Raw genomic sequence first — 25,753 nt, 5'->3', positions numbered from 1 at the left:
TTTCTTTTTTTATTATTATCGTAGCAATAATCTTGGAAATCTTCTAAAAGTTTTTCAAGAGCAAGTCTTCCTGAAAATCCTCTTTAATCAAGAGTGGCCTAAGAAATTACATAAGTAACTGTAGGGGAAGACGGGGTAAGACCGCCCGCCTAAGCAATTTAATTCATATGTCAAAATCAAGAACCAATAAATCATTTTTCTGCGCAGCATGTCGTTTTTTGAAGCCTTGGGTATGATCAAAAAATATCACAGGTGTTGTATTTGCAACACCTGTGATATTTTTTGATCATACCCAAGGCTTCAAAAAACGACATGCTGCGCAGAAAAATGATTTATTGGTTCTTGATTTTGACATATGAATTAAAAGGGGCCCAGATAGCCGTAGCGGTAAACGCGCAGCTATTCAGCATGACCATACTGAGGGTCGTGGGTTCGAATCCCGCTGGTCGAGGACCTTTTCGTAAAGGAAATTTTCTCGATTCCCAGGGCATAGAGTATCTTCGTACCTGCCACACGATATACACATGCAAAAATGGTCAATCGGCAAAGAAAGCTCTCAGTTAATAACTGTGGAAGTGCTCATAAGAACACTAATCTGAGAAGCAGGCTTTGTCCCAGTTGGGACGTAACGCCAGAGAGAAGAAGAAGTGTTGTATTTGCAAAAAAATATTTATTTCTTGAAGCTTGAAAAAGTGATGTCTTATAACGATTATTTTTAGCGACGGGGTAAAACCGCCCACCCACGGGGTAAAAGCGACCACCACGATTTTCGTACACAATTTTACGATAAAACATATCAGTTCCCTGTGATTCTTAAAAGAATAATGTATTATGAATTCTACATTGATTAACGTAGATGTTGAATCATTTTTAGGGTTTAATAATTCAAAAAATATAGATATATACTTATCATCCCCTTAAGACACCCTTATTGTGGAAAAATATGCGAATTTGGCTTGTATTTTTTATCAAAATTGATTTCATTTTACTTGAATAGTAATGTACAACTTAGTTACAACTTTAAAAATGGTTCAGGCATTTTATTTGGTATAAATTAGGGGTGGCGATCTTATCCCACTAACAGTGGTCGGTTTCACCCCACTAGCGCAATTTTCAGAACTATGGCCTTATTTTTAAGTTAAAATATTTACAATTAATTTTTCACTTCACTAATGCATATTTCACATTGCTGTTCAAGCATGGACAGGTAATTTGTAATGTTTTCACAAAAAAATCCCTTCCGAAATCCTTAAATGAGTATCTGTCAAATTTAGATCAAATTCAATATCGACGAGCAAAAACTTTGTTTTCGATATTTGTTATGGAAAATTCCATTAAAATATCACCCTAAATGCCTCGAAATGACAAAAATCTTGTGTTTATGCAAAGTGCTTGATGAACTTTTAAGAAAACCGCCGTTTTCATTCCAAACTGGAGGTGGTCCGTCTTACCCCGGCGGGCGCTCTTACCCCGTCTTCCCCTAACAGAAGATACCCATAAATTTACGTCAAGGATTTTTTTTAAATTCTCAGCTTTCTGGGAAATTACATTCAAATTTCCTTGGTGAAAACTCCTGGAAGAATGCTTGAGAAAAAGGTTTTGAAAACTTTCTTGAGAAATATCTTAGAATTAATATAAGAATTTCCGAGAAGAAATCCTAGGCGCAATCCTGAAGGTATCCTCAGTGAAATTTGTAGTCAAAATCTTAAAAAAATTCTAAAGAACAATTTTGTAGAAAATCCTAAGAAATCCTTGGAGGCATCTGGAGAAGTTTCTAGTTGAATATTACAACATGTTTTAAACGGGAGTCTTGGAGGATGTTCTAGAAAAAACTAATTGGAGACACACCGGATAAAATCCTCGAGTACTAAGGGTTCTTTCACAAAAAATATCTGGAGGAATTTCTGATGAAAGCCTTGTGGTATTTTTTGTGATAATGTTTGGAAAAATCTTGGTTCTATTCTGAGATATAAAAAACAAAATTTTTGAAGGAATTCCTTAGGAAAATTTTTGGAGAGTGGATATTTTAAATATAGATATGAATCCATCCCTTTCGTAATGTCGTCGTAATACATCAATGAATGTTTGTCCTTTACTGGCATATACCAGATGTGCTGGCATGTCGTCGTAATGTCGCAAAAAAAAATATTTGAAAAAAAAAGTTTTAAACATATTTTTAGAGAAATGTCTGGTCTGATTAAACTATTTTGCCCTGGTTCCTGTTAGGTTTCGGTTTTTGATTACTGTTTTGTCTCTTTTCGGTCTCTTTTTAATTACTTTTTAATCTCTTTTTTACTGGAAAGAGGTTTCTAAATTTCATATTTTCAAGAAACTCATTTAATTTTTTAAATTATTGGAAAATATTTAACATATAAAAAAAAATTCGAAAAGTAAACTGGAACTTGAACAACAATCAATTCGAAATTTCGTAACAATCATGACTAATTTAGAACTTTTTCGAATGAAATGCAAACATTTATAATTTAATCATATTACCACAGTCAAATGTTATACGGTCGAACGCGATTACCCAGGGGCTTGATAATCCGTGTTTCAATCATAAAAAAATGGATCCGGGATCCAAAAGTTTTACGAATTATTTGTGTTGATTTAGATTGTAGATATATTGCCACATATCCAAATAAAGTTTAATTTAGCGCCCATGAAGCTGTCTAAGTTATCCAAACGACCGATGGAAATGAATGGTACATAATTTGTACAAAAAATACTTTCAAGAAGACACATACTGATGCACTTGAAAGTTCCGTTTAGTAATTTTTTTTAGACATATAAAATTACAGTATTTCTTGAACCTGGAATTATTTTTATAAAACCTGGAAAAAACCTGGAAATATCAGGGAATTTCATTTTGCTAAACGAGTAGACACCCTGCCTGGATTAAGCAGGCTTATTGACCTTCTGCGATATACACAAATTTAAGGAATTTGTTGCATATTGGGTACGAAATCATCAATATTAATTCCTTTTCCGATCAGCCTAATGCCATGTGGTGTCGGTAGTGGTCGCTTCAGTTGTCTAAGAATTAACACTACGGACGGTCTATTCCGGTGGTAAGCCCTCTCCCTATTATATGATAGCCTTTATATAGGGGTTGTGAGGATAAAGTAGGCAGTGATGCCAAAGCGGACAAAAGTAAAAAAAAAATATTTGAACTATTAATTTTAAAAGTATTTTTGTATTTTTCATTGATATTTAAGAAGTATTTATCCAAGATTTCATAAAGATTTAATGAAAATTGGTTTTCACAGTACTTTAAAAACGTGGTCCATATCTTCTTCTTGGCATGAAGTTCTCACTGGGACAAAGCCTGCTTCTTAACTCCATAGTAATAAACTGAGAGCTTTCCTTGCCAAAGTTGTCATTTCCACATTCGTATATTGTGTGGCAGGTACGATGATACTCTATGCCCAAGGAAGTCAAGGAAATTTCCATTACGAAAAGATTCTGGACCGATCGGGAATCAAACACAGGCACCTTCAGCATGGCTTTGCTTTGAAGCCGCGGACTCCAACCACTCGGCTAAGGAAGGAGGGCTATCTGGAGGTGAAAAATCGAACTGATAAATTATCCGCCAGGCTAGTGATAAATTTTCTTCAAGTGTATGTATCTCAAAATCCTTATTAGTTAGAAGGTTGGTGTGTTCGACAAAGCTGTTCATCAGAACAAGGGCTATTGGAGGTAGACAATCCTACTGGAAAATAATCCACTACACTGAGAAAAATCTACGCGTCAAGGTCGTGTATTTTTCTTATAGATTTGCGCAATGAGGAAAACTACATGACTTGAGTGTGGTAGCCATATGGATTTCGTCATTGAGTTCATGGTATAATAACATGTGTATTAACATTAGGTTGTCATGTGAAACAAACATAAATGTCTAAATATTAAATCATGAAAACCTACTGATTTGCTTGTTGATTTCAAAATGTAGTGGCTTTTGATAGTCATGTGTGATAGAATATTAATGCCATGACACTGAAAGAAGATGATGATAGAAGAACTCTCGCTCCCCAAAATATGGATTCGAGGCTCCTCTGCTTGTCGTAAGCTCACTTGAATGTTTTTTTTTTCAAACAAGTTAGTCCGCAACAAACGAAGCGCCGCGAATCCATAATTTGGGAAGCCCTGGATTAGCATGTTTAATTTCATTCGAAGCTGAAAGCTAGGAAAATCTGTTAGTGGAATCCGATTTGTCTCTAACACCATGCATGTTATGTGTAGAAAACTAGAATGCTCATCTTCACTCGGACATCTTCACTAATAGAAAGAAAAACGAATCCGCAAATTTTACTCTAACACTTTCAGCTTCAGAATTAGCTTCTTCTCTTTCGAACATGATGATGACTGTAGTTCGACACGAGGTCCGACCGCAATTTAGTTCGCTATGGGTTGATCACAAAAATTTAGAAATTTTGAACACGTAAATCAACAGCAAGCTCATCGCTTTCAAATGGACCAACTTGAACCTGATGATGAAACACACTGAATCCGTGTTGGGTGCACCCATAGGTTGACGCATACGAATTTGAAATGGAATGCTTCAGGAACTTATGTGGAAAACTATGGAATTCATGTTGTCGATTGATGAATCAGTCCATGAAGCAAAACTAAAGAATTGAATGTGTAACGCATACCAAGTTTGTAAGAAAATCACAACAAATTGATATAGACGTTCATGAATCGATCCATAATTTTAAACACACGGATCAAACGTGTGGATTACCAGTGTAGGTGATCCTAGTAACTTTTTGACGTAGGACTACGTCTTTCTTCTCTATACAAGAGTGAAATTGGAATTTCAAAACCATGAGCGTTACGTTGGCATGAAATATTTTGATCGTTCATAACTTTTTGCTGGCTTAACATACGGAGGACGAAGCCTAAAAATCAGTTGGAACGCTAAATTCAACCCACTATATCTCGGCTGTCCGATTTGTAAAATTTTGGCACCTTCAGAAATGTATGGGCTTCTAGATTTATGTCAGATTTTTGAAATATTTTTAGGAATTACTGTTTAATTTGTAATACCTAAAACACCGGAGCAAGTCCTAAAAAATAAATCTTACCGGCAGTAATTTGTAGATACCGTAATCCGGGGTATCATTGATCAGCGGGGTAACATTGATCGGCATGACTCATCTCATCAAAAGTACGTATTATCATTTATTGATGAAACATTTCCAAATTATGAATGGTGCTTCTCTTTCTTATATTCATGAGCTGATGAAAGTTAATGTTTTTAAGAAAATTGAGTTCACCTTGTACGTAAATTTATGAACTTTTTGAAATAAAGATTTTAATTGTTAAGGATGACACTACCGAAGATTCATGTCTCACACAAGTTGCGCAAACGATATAAGCAAGGAAAATGTGATTCTTACTAAAAATGGCATCGACGAGAACGATTCCGTTGTCAAAACTTTTATAAGTATGCTCAATTAGGCAACATTACCGAATTACTGTTAAGAATGTAGAATTCCCTTAGGAAATTGCCTACCTTTAGGCGTATTCCGTGGTTCGAGGTGTTTTTAATTTTAAAATAACTCAAAATGTAAATGACTTGTAAGCGTTTGGCCTTCATATTCGGCTTCTGGGGCCATGGTTTAAGTAAGTAACGACATTTTCAGTATTACCGAACTTTGTTTATATATGTGATCCAGTGTTGTGAAAAACTCAATTTCTCACAACTCACGCTTGAGATTTTTCATGTGTGAGTTGTCAATCATGCAACTCAGCAGTCAAAAAATCATGGATGAGTTGGCTCACCTTTTTAACTCATTGTCTCGTATTTCCACAGTTTACTCACACACGGCATTAATTTCTTGTTAGTCTGGTAAAATTATGTTAATCCTTTCTAACGTAAACAACAACATTCGGGTTTCACGAATTTTTGCCGGGTTGTGCGACTGAATCATTTTTTACGGTTTGAGTTGATTGAGTTGATTTTGCATCAAAATCTCAAGCGTGAGATTTGCGAAGCAGATCTCTAATGAGTTTGCTCTCACGGGAGAGCGTTTTGATAGAGATTTTGAGTGTGAGTCTATCAACACTGATGTGATCAATGTTACCCCATATCAGATAATCCAAAAAATCGCCTAAATCATTTTTTTTAGCACGCTTAAATCTTTCAATTAACAAAATACAGTATATGGTCTCGAGCTATGGGTGGCAGTACTTGTTTTAAAAATATAAAATTTGCAACATTTGCATTTTCAAACGAAATATTGAAGAAACATTCAGAAAAATGATCAATGTTACCCCGGATTACGGTAACTTGAAATTTATCGCGATAACCTATAGAATTTTTTATTGTATGATGATCGTATTAGTGTAACCAAACAATTGGCATTTGTGTCGAACACAGAAAAAATACATTTTCAACAATAACTTGAAATTTATCGCGATGACCCAAATATTTTATGATCCTAAATATACTCATATTTAAAGCCACCAAATTAGCTGAACACTGATAAAAAAAAATTATGTTGGAAAAACTACAATATTTTCACAAAATAGTGAAAAGTACAGAAAAATACAGGTTTTCAACAGTAATTTTATATTTATCGCAATAACTAATCAGTTTTATAATTTTTAACTCTTTAAATGTTCATAAGAAACAAATTTTCTGAACATCGTTCATAGCTGTTTGTTCAAAGAACTACAATACTTTCACAAAATCTTGTATAATTTAGAAAATTCTGAAATTTCTTCTGCAATTTATTGATTGCCTCTAGACCTTATCAATTTAAAGATGTGAAGCATTGTTAGATATAAAAATAAACATATTTTATTTATTTTTTTATGTTTTTCAAAGAACTACAACATTTTCACAGAACTGTGAATAATATAGGAATAATACGATCCTAACAACAGTTTCGCAATGATCCATGGGTTTTGTGGTTTTAAAATATTTTCATATTTAGGGTTGTCAAGTTTACACAACATAATCGATGAAATTTTATTGAAAAAACTACAATATTTTACAAATTACCGTATAATACAAAAATATTCTGTTAATACCGAAGTTTAATTTTATCATCTGTATAAGTTTCTAAATTGTTTTGAATTTTCAAGAAACTAAGTGTGCTCAAAATTACTAATAGCTGTTCGTTCCAAAAACTACGATATTTGCACAAAATCATGTATAATACAGAAACATTTAAAATTTCTCCTGTAATTTTGAAATTGCTACATTGGCCTAAAATTTTTCAGATTTATATACAGTGATACCTCCATGAGTCGATGTTCCATGACTCGATATCGACTCATGGAACCATACTAAAAACATAATTTCATGGTTACTATGATGGTCCCTAGAAGCAGCTTTCCAAAGAATTGCTGTTGCATGGAGGTTTCACTGTATGAATTGACAGAACGTTTAAAAAAACAACAAACGTTGAATGCCATAATGTCGAAAGAAATAACACATCGAAAAGAAAAAATATCGAATTACTTTTTCTTTCGGAAGACACTAATTCTTCCAAGATATTTTCGTTCCCTTCCAATTTCCACCCTTCGATGTTTTGTCCCTTCGACGTTTTGTCACCCAACTGCAAATCACTGATTGCCTCCAGACCATATTATTTTAAGGGTTTGGAGCATTCTTATATATTAAAGTAAATCTATTTACAGAACATTTTTGATGATTTTTAAAGAACTAAAACATTTCCACAAAACTGTGGAAAGTACCAGAAAAGTTTGATCGTAATAACAGCCTGAAAGGGGCTTAGCCTTAGCCGAGTGGTTAGAGTCTGCGGCTACAAAGCAAAGCCATGCTGAAGGTGTCTGGGTTCGATTCCCAGTCGGTCCAGGATCTTATCGTAATGGAAATTTCCTTGACTTCTCTGGCCATAGAGTATAATCGCACCTGCCACACGATGTACGAATGCGAAAAAGGCAATTTAGGCAAAGAAAGTTCCCAGTTAATAACTGTGGAAGTGTTCATAAGAACACTAAGCTAACGTAGTACCAAGAAGAAGAAGAAGAAGAACATCCTGAAATTGACCACAAAGTTCCATGATTTTATGATTTGAAAATGTTAAATAAAATGTTATCATTTAGAGTTGGCAAGCTTGTATAAATGAAACGATGAAATTTCGTTATAAAACTTAAATATTTTCACAAAATACCATGTAACACAAAAATATACTATTTGTGCTCTTGTTTCATATTTATCAAGATGACTAATTGATTTTATTTTTCAAATTTTTAAATTCTGAAAAAATAAAAAATTTCACAACATTTTTAATGGCTATTTGCTCTAAGAACTACAATATTTTCACAAAACCACGAATAATACAGAACAGTCTCTTGCTATGGTTGCGATATCATAGTAGTTGTGTTTACAATTTGAAATTTTCTCAACGTAATACATATAAAAAATAGAGCAGTTTTTGTGTCTGTTTTCAAAGCACGACAAACAGTTTAAAAAATTGTTAATATAAAAATTTCTAATGACTCATATATTGATAATATTTGCACAACAGATTATAACAGAAATATATCAGATTTCCGTTGCAATATAATGAGCAATTCTCGCTGAAACCAGGCCGCCATCGGCACTCATCGTTAGAATTCCAATTTTATGTCACTGATCGCTAGTTCTCGATAAAACTTAAGGGTGGTCCTTGCGGTTTTCTCAAATTGGTGGACCCCTCGTACGCCAACTAGCTAAACAGTTTGCGAAAAAGACCATTTTTTGATAAATCTTGGGTTTTTCTTCACGTGATATGTCTCATATTTCGCTTGGAACACATAGCAAACTTAGTGGCATCGTATAAAGAAAGGATATAGCTTTCATTTAAAGTTAAAAATATGTTGGCGGCCATTGCGAATCTGGCTGCCATCTTGAATTTTGTTAGAAAAATCGTTTTTTCACCATCTGCGCACCGCTCGTTATGAATTCTGAGATCACCATCAGAAAGCTGAGGAAACATTGCGTAAGATAGGCTACAAAAACTAGGTGAGCAATGATAACAACCCTATGAAATGATTTCTAAATCATGTTCAACGATTTTAACGTATATGGCGAGTGCAATCAATGCAAACATTATTTTTTGTACAACAAAGAAACAAGCTTTCAATCGTTGGTGTTTTAATCAAGTCGAGTGATAAAATCAGGCGGCCATCTTGGATTTTGACTTCATTTTGATTTTGTATTTGTATTTGTATTTGTATTTGTATTTAAAATAATCCATCTGACAAATTAGTCTTAATGAATAAAAACTTGAACATAACATACACTTAACACAGATTACTGAACTACAGATCGTATTCTATTAGCAAAATGCCTCGTCGGTTCATCGAACTCGAAAAACTTTTCGACAGCTGAGAATGCTCGGATGCACGCTGAGATGGGTTCGTCGTATCCAAATACGGTGCGATGGAAACTTGATTGGAGCAGTGTTGTACTCCGGAGAACTCGGTTAGGAACACGAAATTCTAGCAAACTAAGCAGTTCTGGAGCATCGACTTCGCCATTTAGTAACTTTGCTATAAGCAACGATTGCTGTACCTTTCATCGTTGCTCCAATGTTTCTAGTCCCAGGAGTCGGCATCTATCCGGATACGGTGGCAGGTTATCGGGGTCCCTCCATGGCAAGTTTCTTAGTGCCAAACGAATGAACCTCTTTTGAATCCGTTCAATTCTTAGACTCCACGTGAGTTGGTGCGGATGCCAAACGACGGATGCATTTTCCAAGATAGGGCGTACCAGGGAACAATACAATGATTTCCAGCAGTGCGGGTCTGAAAAATCCTTGGCAACCTTGGAAATAAAGCCTAGCTGACGCGTTGCTTTTGAGATGATTGCAGAACGATGCAGCTCAAACGACATTTTCTCATCAAGCTGAACCCCTAAGTCAGTCACATGATCAACTCTGTTGAGAATGATCCCATCAATTTCGTAGTGAAAAACAATTGGATGCATCTTGCGGTGAAAAGTGATCACCTGACATTTCTCTACGCTAATAATTAGCTTGTTTCTGCGGCACCAATCGGCAAACAGTGTTAACGAGTTCTGAAGACGCATACAATCATTTTCAGTCCGTACTACAATGTACAGTTTGAGATCATCGGCATAAATCAGCTTAAATCCTTCACCGAGAACCAAGCCAGCATCGTTAAAGAAAATAATAAATAGCAACGGTCCAAGGTTGCTTCCTTGTGGGACACCAGACTTGTTCGAAAAGGGTAATGATACACATCCATCGATTTTTACTCGCAGCTCTCGTCCCGTAAGGTACGACTCCATCCAAGAAACCAAATGCGTAGATACTCCGAGGCGGGACAGTTTGTGCAAAAGTATTCGGTGGTCAATCTTGTCGAACGCAGCTTTTAAGTCGGTATAAATTACGTCAACTTGTGCCTTTTCTTCCATGCTCTTCATGCATTTCGACGTAAAAGTCAATAAGTTTGTAGTAACCGATCGGCTAGGCATGAATCCGTGTTGCTCAACGGAGATGTAGCATTTTGTTGTTTCGAAGATAATTCCACACATTATTATTTCGAACAGTTTCGAAACAGCTGACAAGCTTGTAATACCCCGATAGTTTGTAACATCATGGCGATCACCGCGTTTGAAAACGGGTGTTATGAACGATTGTTTCCAGATGCGTGGGAATTTTGCTTGCTGGAGTGACTGATTGAAAATATCGCACAATGGTTGTACCAATGCAGAAATACAACGACAAATAATAATTGCCGGTAATCCATCAGGACCAGGAACATACGACCGTTTTAGCTTTTTCGCGGCCAATAAGACCATATCGGGATTTATGGTAAATGCACTAAGATCAACAACATCTGCGGGGACATCTCGAGTTGCGTCAGCTACTTCCTGTATTGATGCGGTGTTTGCAGCAAATATAGCTTCAAAGTGCCTGGCGAATAATTGGCTTGATTCTACGGCAGTCCTAGCACATTGCTCGTTCAAAAAGACGTTCGTTGGAATTGCAGAACTTTTTCGTTTGGAGTTGACGAAGCGCCAAAAACCACGAGGATTCCTTCTCAAATCTCTTTGTACACGCAATATGTACAACTTGTAAAGAGAGGCATTTTTAAAACGGTATGCATTGCTGGCTCGTTGAAATTTTCGTTTATTGCTTGGCGTGCGTTGACGACGTAGTTTACGTTGGCAAGCATTACGCGCGCGTTTTAGTTCCCGCAAGCGAGGCGTACTCCAGGCGGGCGAAACTGACGGTCGTATTCGTGGGACATTCAATGCAAGCCAATTGTTCAAAATGGAGCAAAAATTTTCGGCCACTTGATCAATGTCATTGCTAAGAAATATTTCGTTCCAGTCTATGATTAGCAAATAGTCCAGAAGAGCGTCAAAGTCGATTTGACGAAAATTCAGTGGTCGGTTTTCTTGAGGTTGGGCAATCCTTTCGTCGCGTACCAAACACGCAGGTAAAGAGATTTCGAGCGGGGGATGATGAGAATCAACGGGTAACATCGGAGCTAACGAACAGTCAACATCGGCCACACATTCAGAAAGGCAAAAAACCAAGTCAAGAGTGCGATCCAGCTGGTTGCGAACAAGATTCCTTTGGGCGAGGCACAAATAATCCATACCGTCCACCAGAGTGCTGCTGGCTAACGGTAGTTGACGACTGTTGCATTGAACAGTGTTATCAACCAAGCACCAGTTCATACGAGGTTGATTATAATCGCCACACACCAAAACAGCGTCGCCAAGTGAACATTTCTCGCAAAGTTCATTCAATGCCGAAAGGTGGTCATTGATCACATTAACATCTTGACTTCTATCCGGTGGAATATAGATCGCGCACATGAAAACCTTCCTACCTTTGATTGTCGACGAAACACAGATCTGCTCCAAACTCTGCGCACTTACGGTTCGCTCAACGCTGCTTACATAACGCTGAGCAATAGCAATTAGAACACCCCCAAATCGAGATTTACTACTGTTGACGGGGCTCCTATCACAGCGATACACATTGAAGCCTGAACCAAAAAGCTGTTGATGCAGTTGTCCAATCCGGTCTCGGTCATGATGATCACGTCGAAATTGCAGTCGGTTGACGCCAAAAGCAGGTCATCTATTTTCGTCCTCAGGCCACGCACGTTTTGGTAATAAATCCAAATAGCATCATCATTATCGTCACGACTGGAAACAATCGATGTTGAGGGAAGAATATTGTTCTTATTGCATTTGTACTTTTTTTTTTGTTTTTTTTTTTTTGTTTTTTACAAGGGGGAAATCTGCAAACAGATCCCCTGAGAAGATAACTCAGGGAATGCGGGGATGACGCACCAACGACGACCCGCTAAAACCAGCCTATGCACTGTGCATGAGCAATTCATTTAGAATTGCTCAAGTGGTGAACAGTGCATCGACATGACCCTTGGACTCAGACCCTCATCTCCCCGGAACCACCTTACGGTATTTCTTCGGGAAGGGACCAGTGCATATAGCACAACACGTGTAGCAGAAGTAGCCTAGGCAAACTGCTTCTCCTAGCCGACTTAAACAATGTTACAAGGGACCAGCCTCGGCAGGGCTAATCCTCTGCAGCCAACTCTTGGTCGGCGCGCCATAGACGCTGCAATTCTAACATAATGTGAGTGACAGCCGTAGTTACTGCATTCCAGCACTCGGCATCCGCACACATTCTCTCTATAATATTGTCGGGGGACGTGTCCCCTCCGCATGTAGTGAGCATGCGACCTCTCACAACAATGAAACGGGGGCAATCGAACACGACATGCTCCGCTGTTTCCTCTACACCAGCACAATTGGGGCACGCAGGAGATTCTGAGTGCCCGAACCTATGCAGGTACTGTCTATAGCAACCATGTCCTGACAGAAACTGCGTCAGGTGGAAGTTCACTTCCCCATGGCTTCTACCATACCAATCTGACACATTTGGTATTAGTCGATGGGTCCATCTACCCTTAGTGGAGTTATCCCATTCCTGCTGCCAGCTTCTAAGCGTTTCCTCTTTACACGTGTCGCGGACTCCTCTGGTACCCCTTTGGTTGAAGCATTGAACATCTTCCTTGATGATGAGCCCGATGGGCGTCATCCCGGCTATGATGCACACGGCCTCTTTAGATACCGTCCGGTATGCACTTGCTACTCTTAAGCACATTATCCTGTACGTGCTTTCCAACCGCTTTAGGTTTCTGTTCGTTCTAAGCGCTTTTAACCAGATTGGTCCTCCATACCTTAGTATGGATAGCGCCACGCTTGCCAGCAGCTTGCGTTTGCTGGCAATTACAGCAGAGCTGTTAGACATCATCCTCGAAAGCGCCGCTATAGCCGTAGATGCCCTTTTACAGGCATATTCAGCGTGGCTAGCGAAGCTCAGCTTGTCATCGATCATTACCCCAAGATGCCTAAGGGATCGCTTGGACTCTATGGTGCAATCACCTACCGAGATAAGCGCCCGTTGCTCGGACTTGCGGTTGTTGACCACCACCACCTCAGTCTTGTGACGGGCCAGTCCTAGTTTCCTAGACTTCATCCATTCCTCAACCAGGGAAATAGAGTGCGCTGCTGTCAACTCTACTTCCTCCATCGATTCACCATAGACCACTAGGGTGATATCGTCGGCGAAGCCAACAATCTTAACACCTGTCGGAAGGGGCAGCCTCAGTACGTCATCGTACATCGCATTCCATAACAGCGGGCCCAGGATTGAACCTTGAGGTACTCCCGCGGTAATTCGAACGCTTTTCTGCCCCTCCTCTGTGTCATACAGTAGAATCCTACCATCAAAATAGCTTTCTAGAAGCTTACACAACTGCACCGGTACCTTGAGGCGGTGAAGCGCGTGTGCTATTGCTTCCCAGCTTGCGCTGTTGAACGCATTCTTCACATCCAGAGTGACAACCGCGCAGTAACGGATGCCGCTCCTTTTATGCTCGATTGCCACCTCAGCTGTTTGAACGACCGACTGGATGGCGTCCAGAGTAGATTTACCTTTTCTGAATCCAAACTGGTTGTTGGACAGGCCGTCCGCACTCTCCGTATACGGTACTAGTCTGTTGAGAATCAACCTCTCCAATAACTTGCCCGTCGTATCTAGTAGACAGATAGGTCTATACGCCGACGGGTCACCTGGTGGTTTCCTCGCCTTTGGTAGTAGCACCAATTTCTGTCGCTTCCATACATCCGGGAAGATTCCTTGATCAATGCAGCGTTGCATCGTGGTTCTGAACATGTCCGGATCCGTGTTCACTGCCGCTTTTAAGGCAACATTCGGGATACCATCGGGTCCCGGTGCCTTGTTTGACGCGAATGATTTCACGACTTCTGCCAGCTCTTCGTTCGTCACTCTCGCCACTTCTTCTCCTTCATCTGCCGCATACGGCGCTGGGGGCCATGGGCTTATGGGATGGTGCGGGAAGAGTACATCGATTATCGATCGCAGCAACTCGGGCGATTTCTCTTGGGGCGCTATGGCTCCTTTGGTCTTAGCCATTACCACTCTGTAGGCGTCACCCCATGGACTAGAATTGGCACTCTCGCATAGACTTTCAAAGCATGCCCGTTTTCGACTCTTGATTTCCTTTTTGAGAGCCAACTTTGCCTCTCTGAATGCTGCACCGCGTTCCTCTCTTTGTGCTTCTGTGCGTGCGCGTTGCATTCTTCGTCTAGCCCGAAGGCAGATTGCTCGAAGATTTGCAATTGATTCGCACCACCAATACACTGGCGGCCTGTTCTCTCTAGGAGGGGCTTTTCTCGGCATGGAAGCATCACACGCTCGTGATATCATAGCAACTAGCTCTTCACCGTTTAGGTCCAGAGTGTTTCGTTCGCGCCTCAGGGCTTCAGTGAATACTTCGCCGTCGAAGCGCGCTGTTTTCCATCCTCGGGCTTGGGTCGAGTTACATCGCGCTGCCTTCTGCCCGCCTGGTATTATACTATAGCGAATCGATTGATGATCGCTATGAGTATAACCGTCATCAACGAGCCAGTTCATGGTACCTAAAAGGTTAGGACTACAAAACGTCACGTCGATGATCGATTCTGCACCATTTCTGCGGAAGGTACTCACTGTACCCACATTTGCCAGCTCTACATTTAATGCGGCCAGGGATTCCAACAATAGCTGGCCTCTTTGATTGGTGCAGCGGCTACCCCACTCCACTGCCCATGCATTAAAGTCGCCAGCTATCACTACTGGCTGCCGATTAGCTAGTTCGGCCATCATCCTGTCAACCATGTGGGAAAATTCCTCAATCGACCACCTTGGGGGCGCGTAACAACTGCAATAGAACACGCCGTTGATTTTTGCTATCGCAAAACCGTCATTTGAGCTAGAGACTACTTCTTGGATTGGGTATCGTCCTGTCGTCCCTATAGCTGCTAGCTGTTGAGACCTATCCGCCACCCAGTTCCCGTTATTGGCTGGTATGCGGTATGGGTCCGATAATAACACCACGTCAGTCTTGGTTTCCGAGACTGACTGCCAAAGCAGCTGCTGGGCTGCATCACAGTGGTTTAAATTTAACTGTGTTACTTCCGTTTTGGCTGCTTTGATACTCCGCTTGTGCCCGGACATTTGGGTCCGCCCGTTAAGTGTCCGTTGTCTGCTCTGTCGACACATATTAGGCACTTAGCGATTTGCTTACAATCGCTTGCCCTATGGCCTTCAGCGCCGCATTTTCTGCACATCTTACTTCTGTCGGGACCATTGCAATTCCACGACTTATGGCCCTTCCCGAAACACTTGAAGCAAACTTCAGGAGGCTGTTGTATGCTCAGCCGGCAAACCGACCAGCCTACCTTGAGTATGCCCAAGTTCTTCGCTTTGTTGGCCTCAGCGACCGGCAGCCTGATCGCCGCCACCTGGGTGCCCTGCGGGCCCTTTCTAAGGTGGATGGCCTTACTGGCTACGTCGATGTCACACTGCTCTTTGAGGGCAGCCGAGACCTCCGCTGCATCGGTGACCTCATCCAGATTTTTACACTGGAGAGTCGCTTCAGCAGTAAGGGATCTTACATCAACCTCGTCACCAAGTACTTCTTGTGCCAGTTGCTTATAGACTGCACCCTTTTCCTTGGCGTCCTTCTTTAAGACTAGGATCATTTCACCAATCCTAGTTCGCCTTATGCTTCGCACGTCTGCGCCCAATGGCGATAGCTTCTCTGTGCTTCGCATCGCCTTCAGAACCTCGGCGTATTTTGCTTCCTCCGTTTTGATAACGAGGGCTTCGCCTAAATTCCTACGTTTCGCTGTTTTCAGTTTAGCGCTCTCCTTGGGCTCCGTTTTCGGTTTCCTCTGTTTTTTCTTATTTCCAACTCGTATCCACGGGTTGCTGTTGCCTTGCGCCCGTGGTTCCTGTGGATGCACTGCCTGGTTCCGGTTAACCCGTGGCTCCTTTTTCTTGGCTTTCTTGGCCTTAGGATTGGTGTTGGCCTCTCCTTTGTTGCCATGTCCTCTTGATCGCGGGGCTTGGCTCGTGCCAGCTTTTCCGCTATGGAGGACGGCCGCGTAGGTCACTTTTCCCTTAGCAACCATACGTCTTTTCGCCACGTATTCATCCCCGGAAGCTTCCCTCTTCCGCATCGCGTATCGAATAATATCATCAGATATATTCGCGTTGCCTGTGAAGGAAAACACTTCGGTCTGACACGACCTAGTGTCTTTTTGGCCTTCTACCTTGCCCAGTTGTTCCTTGGCTTTCTCTTTGCAGCTAGGACTGATTGTCGCAATTTCAGTAGACTTGTTTTCAAGTCTTTGCTGATATTTGTTTTGCTTTTAACATATTCGATGATGACATCAAGTTGCTCAGCAGCTACCTGCATTTTAGGGAGGTACTCCCTATTGCGATCCATGGCCTCGATTAGTCCCGGGCCATCGGTCACCACACATGTTGCACTGGAGCGGCCAGTGCCTGCCGTCGTCACAGTATCTAGGCTTTTGCCCACACTGTTTTCAATAAAGTTGGTCGCCTCCTTCCTTGGCGGGAACCTTAGCCGGTTACTGATAGGTCCAGAAGCCTCTCCTTCACATTCCGCTAGTTGTTTGTTTTGGTTGATCATCTCTTATGGGTCCCCCTAAGAGCCGCTATCCATCTCCGCTGGAATAGTCGCCTTTATAATCCCATGGTTATCTATGCAAGCAGGGAGGCCATGCTAGGGTTGACATAGTCCTTTATGGGGTACTATGTTCAGAGCCGGATCGGCGCAGGTCAGGTAATGGCATCTGAGCCTACTCCCGCCCAGTTGGAACAACCAGGCGACGGATTTGGAACGTACTCTAAGGCCTGCCACGGTTTTACGGGACGGGGGCAGCCTGCGCCATTAACCCACTCGCCGTTTCGGGCCAGTGTCACCCGACCCTACTAAGGGAGTAGAATGTCGCCGCTGTCAGCCTCAAAGCATATTATCCAGTACATATACCGTTACTTGTCCTTTGTCGTGCGCTGCCAGTATACATAATTGGGGCCGTACTGGCGTTGGTCCCAATGTGCTCGAAGCACTCCTACTCGTAATTCCATGCCTTGTCCGTTTGTATCGCGACCAGTATGCCATAATCAGGATCTCACTGGTATCAATCCTGATGTGCCGGTTGGCACTCCTGTTAGCTTGGGCTAGGGTACTTTAAGCGGCACCGGTCGCTGTGACAGAGTTGCATTCGGATTTTTGTGGTTTTTATGAAGGTTCATCAGAGCCCACTGCGAACTTCACCACATCCTGGGCAACTCCCCAACTCGCAGAGGTCCTGGGGGGGGGGTCCGTTAAGCCCCTGAACTGTCGTCCCTGCTGCCCCAATTGCATTTGTACTTGCCTGCATCTACGTGTTGGAAGACCCCGTCGCCACACTCGGACACAAGACCGGGATGGCTGCGGATCGCTGGCAGGAGAGGCTCGACTGTGCCGAGGGGATAAGGGGCTCCCAAAAAGCTAGCAGGCATGCATCCCGGAGAAGAACTGGAAATCGAACGGCTCGATCGGAAATCGTCTACATCCACAAAGCGATGATTATACAAGCGTGAATGCGTCTCCACAAGGTTACTGGAAGCAATGAGCGTTAACGGCAGAGAGTCGTCCTTAGTACAATTATACTTGCCTGCATTTTCATGATGGAAGACCCCGTCACCACACTCGGACACAGGACCGGGATGACTGCAGGTCGCTGGCAGGAGAGGCTCGACTGTGCCGAGGGGATCAGGGGCTTCCCAAAGGCTGGCGGGCGTGCATCCCGGTGGTGAACTGCTTGATGCTGGTGAGCAGCTAAACAACTGGGTTTCGCCGAAGCTGGTGCATCGATTGCAGCCAGGGTTGACTAAAGTTAGCACTCCATTGTTGGAGTCATCGGTGATTGCAATGGTTGCTGTTGTAACGGCGGTATCGACAATTTCAACGGTAGTGGTTTCCGAAATTTTGGAATCCCAAAATCCTCAAATTCTCGAAACAGAAGTCCTTCTGGCCAAGTTTCAGGGTCAAGTGCTTTACTTTTAAGCGACGGATCCAGCCCAATTTTAAAAGACACGAAAGTAAGCGTGCTGATATCTTTGTCTTTTGGAACGAGTTTTACTACTGTTGGATCAGAAGTTAACTCTAGATTAGCTTTAATCATAGCGGAGACAGAATCAACGGAAACGTCAGGGCAAATTCTGGACAGATAAAGCCAAAACTTTTGATTCACATCCGTTTGGCAAATGGGAACGGATACTACGTTTTCATTTGCTTTTTTGCTACCCGTGCGACACTGATCAGTCACGCGTACGTTTGAATCATTTTCGCGTCGTCGTTTAGCACTCCTTTGCTGGTCGATTGTTGGCCAGCGAATGTTGGTTGCTGGAGAAATTGAAGTTGAGGGCTTCGAATTCAGTTGCTTAATTTCGCTGCGTAGATCTGTGATGGCTGATGTAAGCGAGTTGAGAGGTGATCTTTCATCGGCATGATTGGTGAGCGCACGAAAATGAGAATTTTCGAACAACTCCGCGCATCTATCGCACATCCAAAAAAGATTCTTTTTATGGGTAGTGAAATATGATGTCAATGCGCGGGTTACGTTTGTACATGATGTCATATGGAAAAAAGCTCCACAATAGCCACGGCAGACTACCACATCGATGCCAGTTATGGGTTCCAAACACTTTCCACACTGTTTCGCCATCATAAATCGCCTGCGCGTAGACTTCCAACGATAATGCTGAACGGATAAAGCTAGACGTTGAGCTTCTGGTCGATGTTTCCGTTATTTGCCAGTATATGTCGCTCCGGTTGAAAAAAGTGCACAGGAATTGTGAAGGCTTTTCGTTTGGTGTGAACCACGAACAGCAACAACCTTCACTCAAAAATTGATATATATCACCACGGCACAGCACAAATGCATAAACATACACGCTATTGTTTCACAAGACGCAATATTAGCACGGGGGAACAAAATAACGATTTAATGGTTACGATATCACAACAAAAATAAAATAATAATCACGAGCGGATTTTGTTTGCATAACATACACCAAGCAGTGATGCCAAAAAAAGTAGTAGAATGAATTTTCTACCTTGATAGCACTCAACATGTCGAATTTAGAGGCTACCACGAAAAACAAGGCTACATTACTCTTCTTATTATTCTTCATTTTCCTGACCGAACCAAACCTGATACTCGGCTTTATTAGTTATAAATACAGGTTATTAAATGGGAATTTTCTCTTATAATGCTTTTTTACTAACAGAATATTTCTTCGACATATCTTTGAATTCAGGAATAATTAATGCATAAATTCCATAAATTTGAACGGTTTTCATTTTAAATTGATTCAACTAAACAAACTTTCTTTAACAATATGCATTGTTGTTCATTGAATGAAGTTTATAGATGGCGCGTTTGGACATTAGTAAGTGTTGCGGTAATATCTGTAGTTTTAACGTGAAACGTTGCCAAAAGTGCATCAATTCAGAATGGAAATCTTAAGTTTTTCAGCAAAAAAAACCTTGATTTTCTTAAGTTTTATCGGAAACTAGCGATCAGTGACATAAAATTGGAATTCTAACAATGGGTGCTGATGGCGGCTTGGTTTCAGCGAGAATTGCTCCTATGTTGTTGAGCATTCAACTTTTCAATTGTAATACAGTTGTTAATGAAGAATTCAAAATTATGTCGTAGCTGGCAACACTGCTCAAGTAAAATCGATAAAACTCAATGTATCACATTTTCTGCACGCCATCTAAGTCGAATCTTGAGCAAAGTTTAGGTACCTTATGAATGTTTTGACAACGAAATCGTTTTTGGCGATGCCATTTTTAGTAAAAATCACATTTTCCTTGCTCATATCGCTTGCACAACTTATGTGAGACATGTATCTTCGGTATTGTCATTCTTAACCATTGGAATCGTTGTTTCAAAAAGTTGTTAAATTTACGCATGAAGTAAATGCAATTTTCGGAAACATCTTAATTTTCATTAGCTAATGAATATAAGAAGGATTCGCGCAATTCGTGCTTGGGAAATATTTCATCAATAAACGATGATGTGGACTTTTTATGAGATGGGTCATTCCGATCAATGTTACCCCGCTGATCAATGATACCCCGGGTTACGGTATGCGTTTTATGTTACACATTGCGTTCGAGAAAGCAAAATACAATCATTTTTTATACTGGCAACACTGATAAAATGGTATGAATAAGCTATATACAGTACAGCATTAAGACATATGGTTGGGGATCCCAAGGTTTATGGGATTTAAATTGGGGGTGTTATTGAATATATATCGAATGCGTTAAGAGAGAGCACGGTACTATCTTCTGCAAAATTTCAGTACACAGTACGACTTACCTTTAGTTGAGGATCATCCTTTTAGTTGAGAACTTGGCTGTTGGGGTGCCTTTTCGAACTTGCACTATATGAACCTTGGAACATATGATATCTCTAGATCCTGATCGTTTGGAAGGTTGATGTTTTGGGAGGAAATGTTCAATAGTGCTAATGCTAGTGTGCATAAAACTTGCAGATATTTCAGAATCTTGACAACTTTCAAAGATGGTGTTTTCGGAACAGAGTCTGCTTCTCAGCTAAATAAGTTATAAAAGCTAATTATTGAACAGGAATGTTTGTTTTGTAATGCTTATTTGGTACCAGAATGATTAAGACTTTCATGCTTACTAGCGCCGCCTGGTGGCAAAATCTCAAATCTCTACGTAGAATAATGATAGTCATTGACTTACTTAACAACTTTGCCGAAGGCGCCATTTCTCTTAGTAGTCAGCAGGATAAAAGCATAACGATAGCGTTTGAGCTGCTGAATAACATTGCCGAAAATGCCATCTTTCTAAGTGGTCAGGATTTTAAGCTTTTCGCAGAACAAATGTTTCATGCTCACTAGCGCCAGCTGGTGGCAAATTCAAGACTTTGGCTAAAATAATTATAGCCCTTGAGCTAGCGGAATTTGGGGCAAGTGGGCCACCCCTGATTTTTATAAAAGCTTCGAAATATATTTTCTCTTTGAGGTTAACAATATGTTCCCTTGTAGTTCATAATACAATGATCAAAATATGATGAAAATTGCGCTATTTTTCACGTATTTACATCGACTTTTGTAAAAACAATCACATTTTAGTGATTTTTTTTTTTTAAGATTTTGTTGTTTCTAAATAGCGTGTTGAAAGGTAAATCAATAACAGATTTTTCTAACGTACTGTACATCATCAAGCTATATAAACGTGTAAATTATTGTGGCATTTGAACGAAAAAAATATTTAGTTTTACATCCGAAATCCAGTTTGGTTGAAATCTATACTTTTTTGGGGCAAGTATGCTACCAATTTGATAAACAAAAATGATTTGAGTAAAATTCATAAATATGTAAACATCACCAACATAATCATAATAATGAACCAAAATGAGGCACCAGTAGTGGTTTCAGAAGTGTAGAAGGGGAATAGCAAACATGTTTACTCCCAAAATGATTTTTTTCTCCATATATGAGATAATAACATGGTTTTAGACGTTTTAACGGTTTTACTTATCTTCATCAATATTTTACCGTTATTTAAAGCTGATCTAGTGTAATATTATACAGATCCGCCGCAATAAAAAGGTAATTCATATATCGTATTGAATGTAGACAAAAATAACCATTTTAGTTATTCTAATTGACTAGTAGAGACTTCCGCATGTGATGGACCTTGTTATAAAGCATCTCCTTATGACGGTAAACTTAAAAATATTAGAGAAACTTAAAAGTAGATGGAGTACCGTATACCTTTTAATTTCGCTCCTAAATACTTATCTTTGACAGATACGCGTATTTCGACTACCACTTGCAGTCTTCTTCAGTGTCAGTTACTCGTATCCACTCAGTGGATACGAGTAACTGACACTGAAAAAGACTGCAAGTGGTAGTCGAAATACGCGTATCTGTCAAAGATAAGCATTTAGGAGCGAAATTAAAAGGTATACGGTACTCCATCTACTTTTAAGTTTCTCTATTGAGATTCTGCTCAGAGGATTCGAACATTAATTAAAGAGTTAAAAATATTTTTTAAATTATCAATTAGGTACGTCTTGCCCCATAGTGTTGAAATTTAGGTTATTTTGGAAGATATTTGAGAAGCTCAAAAATAATTACTTTTGAAATTATTTTCTTTTTAGAAGGTACAGTGCTTATGAAAAGATGTGAAACTAACATCATGAGGTTAGATTGGTGGATTTTTTGAGCTTTAGACAAAGATAGAGAACAATTTGCTTAAGGTGGCACACTTGCCCCAAATCCCGCTACTGAACAATTTTGCCGAAGATGTGGGTGATGGTCAGGATGCTGAGATATTAGAAAAACAAAATTTCAGTGCCACCTAGCGCCGCCTGATGGCAGAATTGCGCATTCCCATGACCATCGTATGTTGGCCCTTTATCTGTTGAAAAACTTTGTTTAACAGCATGACCTTTTATTTTGGTGACTTTTTAAGATATTGATCATTTAAAAACGGTTGTTAATCTGAATTTCGGTCGTAAAAAAGTAGTCGTGAAAAACGTCGTAAAAAGGGGTTGGAGTGTACCTATTAATGTATTAATACGATGATACCGGCCTGATCAATTTGACCCAAGATTACGGTACCTATGCAACGTATAGGACTTGTCCAGAAAAGCGATATTCTTCGTCACTGTTTCCCGGAACATTTCTTTGGCACATGTTAAGAACGTGCTCTTGGCTTGTATGTGCAAATTATCTCTAGACATATAGGTAGGTGTTATCTTACGCATTCACCATAGAATGTAGGTCTCTAGAAAGACAAGTAACACGCGATGCCTCCCCTCAAAATAGTCCGTTAGCATGGAGTCGCATTATGATTTGAATAGTACAAATTCATGCACAGCTTTTATTCCGATGGTGCGGTTCGTGACATCCATACAGCGGTATGCTTAAAACAAATTATTCTTTAACCTATACGAAAAGTATTCAAATTCAAATTTGTTAGTTGTACTTACAAGGGACTGTCCATAACCCACATGGTCATTTGTTTGAATTTTCAGAACCCCCTCATTTCCCTTCTTGCTCTTTTGTCCAAACAGTCCAAAACAGATACCCCTCCCCCTTCCTCCATAGATGATTACGGGGTTTATCGACGTTTCCTAAGGATATTCACCCACGCATTCACATTCCTTGAGGGGAAGTTTTCTAATATGATTAGTTTTTACACCTTTTAATTATTTATGACTTTTTTTTCTTTTACTAAACACAGTGTCACAACTTTATTTAGAAAGCTAATTTACATTCCATTACGTAACTTTTACAGTCCTTTGGGAGAAACCCGTAGTCACACATGTCGATCTCAGCAATACGAGGCTCTCTCACTGTAATTTGTCGCCAAGGTCGTTTTCATTGAACGGGCGAGATTCGCTACTGGGCTGACCCGTGCGCTGATATTCCGATGTATCGTTCGCGAACACAGAAGTTATAGAGTCATGCCGCATATAGGTCTACCTAGTTATAAATTTTCGGCCAACTGGCGGCGACGCGTTCGCAAGTTAGCAATATTTCGCAAGCTCGTCAGTTGATCGTTATCAGCCGGTACGAACGAATCTTGTCGAGTAGAGAACCCTTCTGTCCACCTTCCAGTCCCTAACTGCCGATCGAATGACTCCGATTGTTTGGAAAAGGTTATTGAACCGTGATTAGGCGCGCGATGTGCTCTCCGTTCAAATTCTAAAACCTACAATCTGTGTCGTGAAATGAACCTCGTCTGGAATTGGTTTGCTTTCTCTTATCGCAGATTGTCAAAGGCAGCGGTCAATTTCAAACCAATCCCTAACAAATGGTCGGCGAAATGGACGGTAGTGAGGCGATCAATCTCCAGCGGCAAGCATCAGGACCAGAATTCCAACCACCATCAGCAGCAGCAACAACAGCAACAGCAGGGTCGCCAATCGAAAGGTAAATTTAATAAAATTCAGAGAAAATGGAGTTGGAAGGCTGGGGCGGGTTGGACTATATTATCCGTTTTGGATTGGTGGTTACTAGCTGCCGGCGGTTGGTTAACATGGCGGGGCGTCTTTCTTCGATGGACCCCGATAGGCATCTGCATGATCGCCGCAGCACAATGGCACCTTCACAATCGTGAACTCGATCGGAAGGGTCTTCCCCGAACGGCGGCCTCGTGGCAGGTAAGCAAAATGTTCACTCAGATATTGAAACCGCTGACTTCATCTTCTAACGTTGGTATTCTGTTCCCTATTCACAGATGAACATTTATTGTTCGCTGCCATTGAGGATGATGAGCAGAGCTTGGGGTTGGTTAGCAGACTGCCGCGTCCCAACGCCCGCCAGACCCCTCCTCTATGGTCTGTACTCGACCGCTTTCGGCGTGAACATTGAGGAAGCTGCATCGTCCGATTTCAAGTAAGTGTAGTGATTTAATCAATTTAAGAAGCTCAGGTCAGGTTTGCCATACCCAATGTTTTCCACGACCCAGAAGCGGCGTCCAAATTGATACAAACCTGTATCGTTGAACTGCGCGCTAGAAAAAGAGCGGGTTTTCAGTAAGCTAATACTCTCTTGGGAAGTGTGGAAAATGTGCTGTTGCTCGTGAAATAGGTTTGATTGGCTTTAATTTGACCGATTTTGTATTTCAGTGATTCGAAAGGTAAACGAATTTTTTATTCTTCCCTATGCTTATTGTAGTGGTTGCTTATTATACTTTATTGGTTTCTGTATTTCGGTTATGGTGTTTTATATTCAATGTCTTATTCATACATTTGTTGTATTCTAACCAATTATTGTACAATACAGGTAAGTGCTCTCCGAATTGATGTCTATGGTTCCACCTTATGTAGCTTTCGATTTAATGGTGTGGTGGTGAAAACGATTGCAGTACACTACATCATGTTTGTTCACAAACAAAGATGTTGTATTGACATGGAAGTTGTTCGGTTGGGAAATTTAGTGTAATGCTACACCATAACTACGGAAACAACGATATTACTTAACACAAGTTATTGTGCACAGAAATGAGGAGTTGCTTGTTTAAAAAATGTCTCATCCACTTTGATTTCTGTTTCTGAAGGATTCTTAAGTTTTTTTTTCTCTCGGTATTCCTGCAGATTCGTGTAGGAATTTGTTTCAGGTATTTTTCAACTACTGTCTCTTTAAGGTTCTATCAAATTTATTGCTTGAATATAAAAGAAATTGTTGGATTGTTTTGAAGAATTTTAGCAAAGATTATCTTATAAATTATTTCAAGGATTTCTCCAAGATTCAGAAGCAAAGTTTCCCAAGTATTACCATCCGCCTGATTATTCTACTAA

General features: G+C 40.5%; 1 protein-coding gene across 5 annotated transcripts in view; it reads left to right on the top strand.

Moving 5' to 3' along the window:
• LOC5573048 (phosphatidylserine decarboxylase proenzyme, mitochondrial) overlaps positions 1–25,753 on the top strand; it is a 49,578-nt gene that overhangs the window by 11,318 nt on the left and 12,507 nt on the right. The window contains exons 2-4 of one of the 5 annotated variants that reach the window (XM_021849044.1): positions 24,223–24,383; positions 24,471–24,613; positions 24,691–24,848. In XM_021849044.1, coding sequence (XP_021704736.1) covers positions 24,223–24,383; positions 24,471–24,613; positions 24,691–24,848 — 462 coding nt within the window. Of the gene's footprint in view, positions 1–23,954; positions 24,614–24,690; positions 24,849–25,753 lie in introns of those variants that run through there. The other 4 variants (XM_021849042.1, XM_021849043.1, XM_021849041.1 and 1 more) reach the window with 4 other exon arrangements.

This window comes from Aedes aegypti, chromosome 3, assembly GCF_002204515.2.
Source record: "Aedes aegypti strain LVP_AGWG chromosome 3, AaegL5.0 Primary Assembly, whole genome shotgun sequence".
Classification (NCBI taxonomy): domain Eukaryota; kingdom Metazoa; phylum Arthropoda; class Insecta; order Diptera; family Culicidae; genus Aedes; species Aedes aegypti.
Note: the sequence above shows the minus strand (reverse complement) of the source record. Positions and strands in the feature narration are given on the sequence as shown.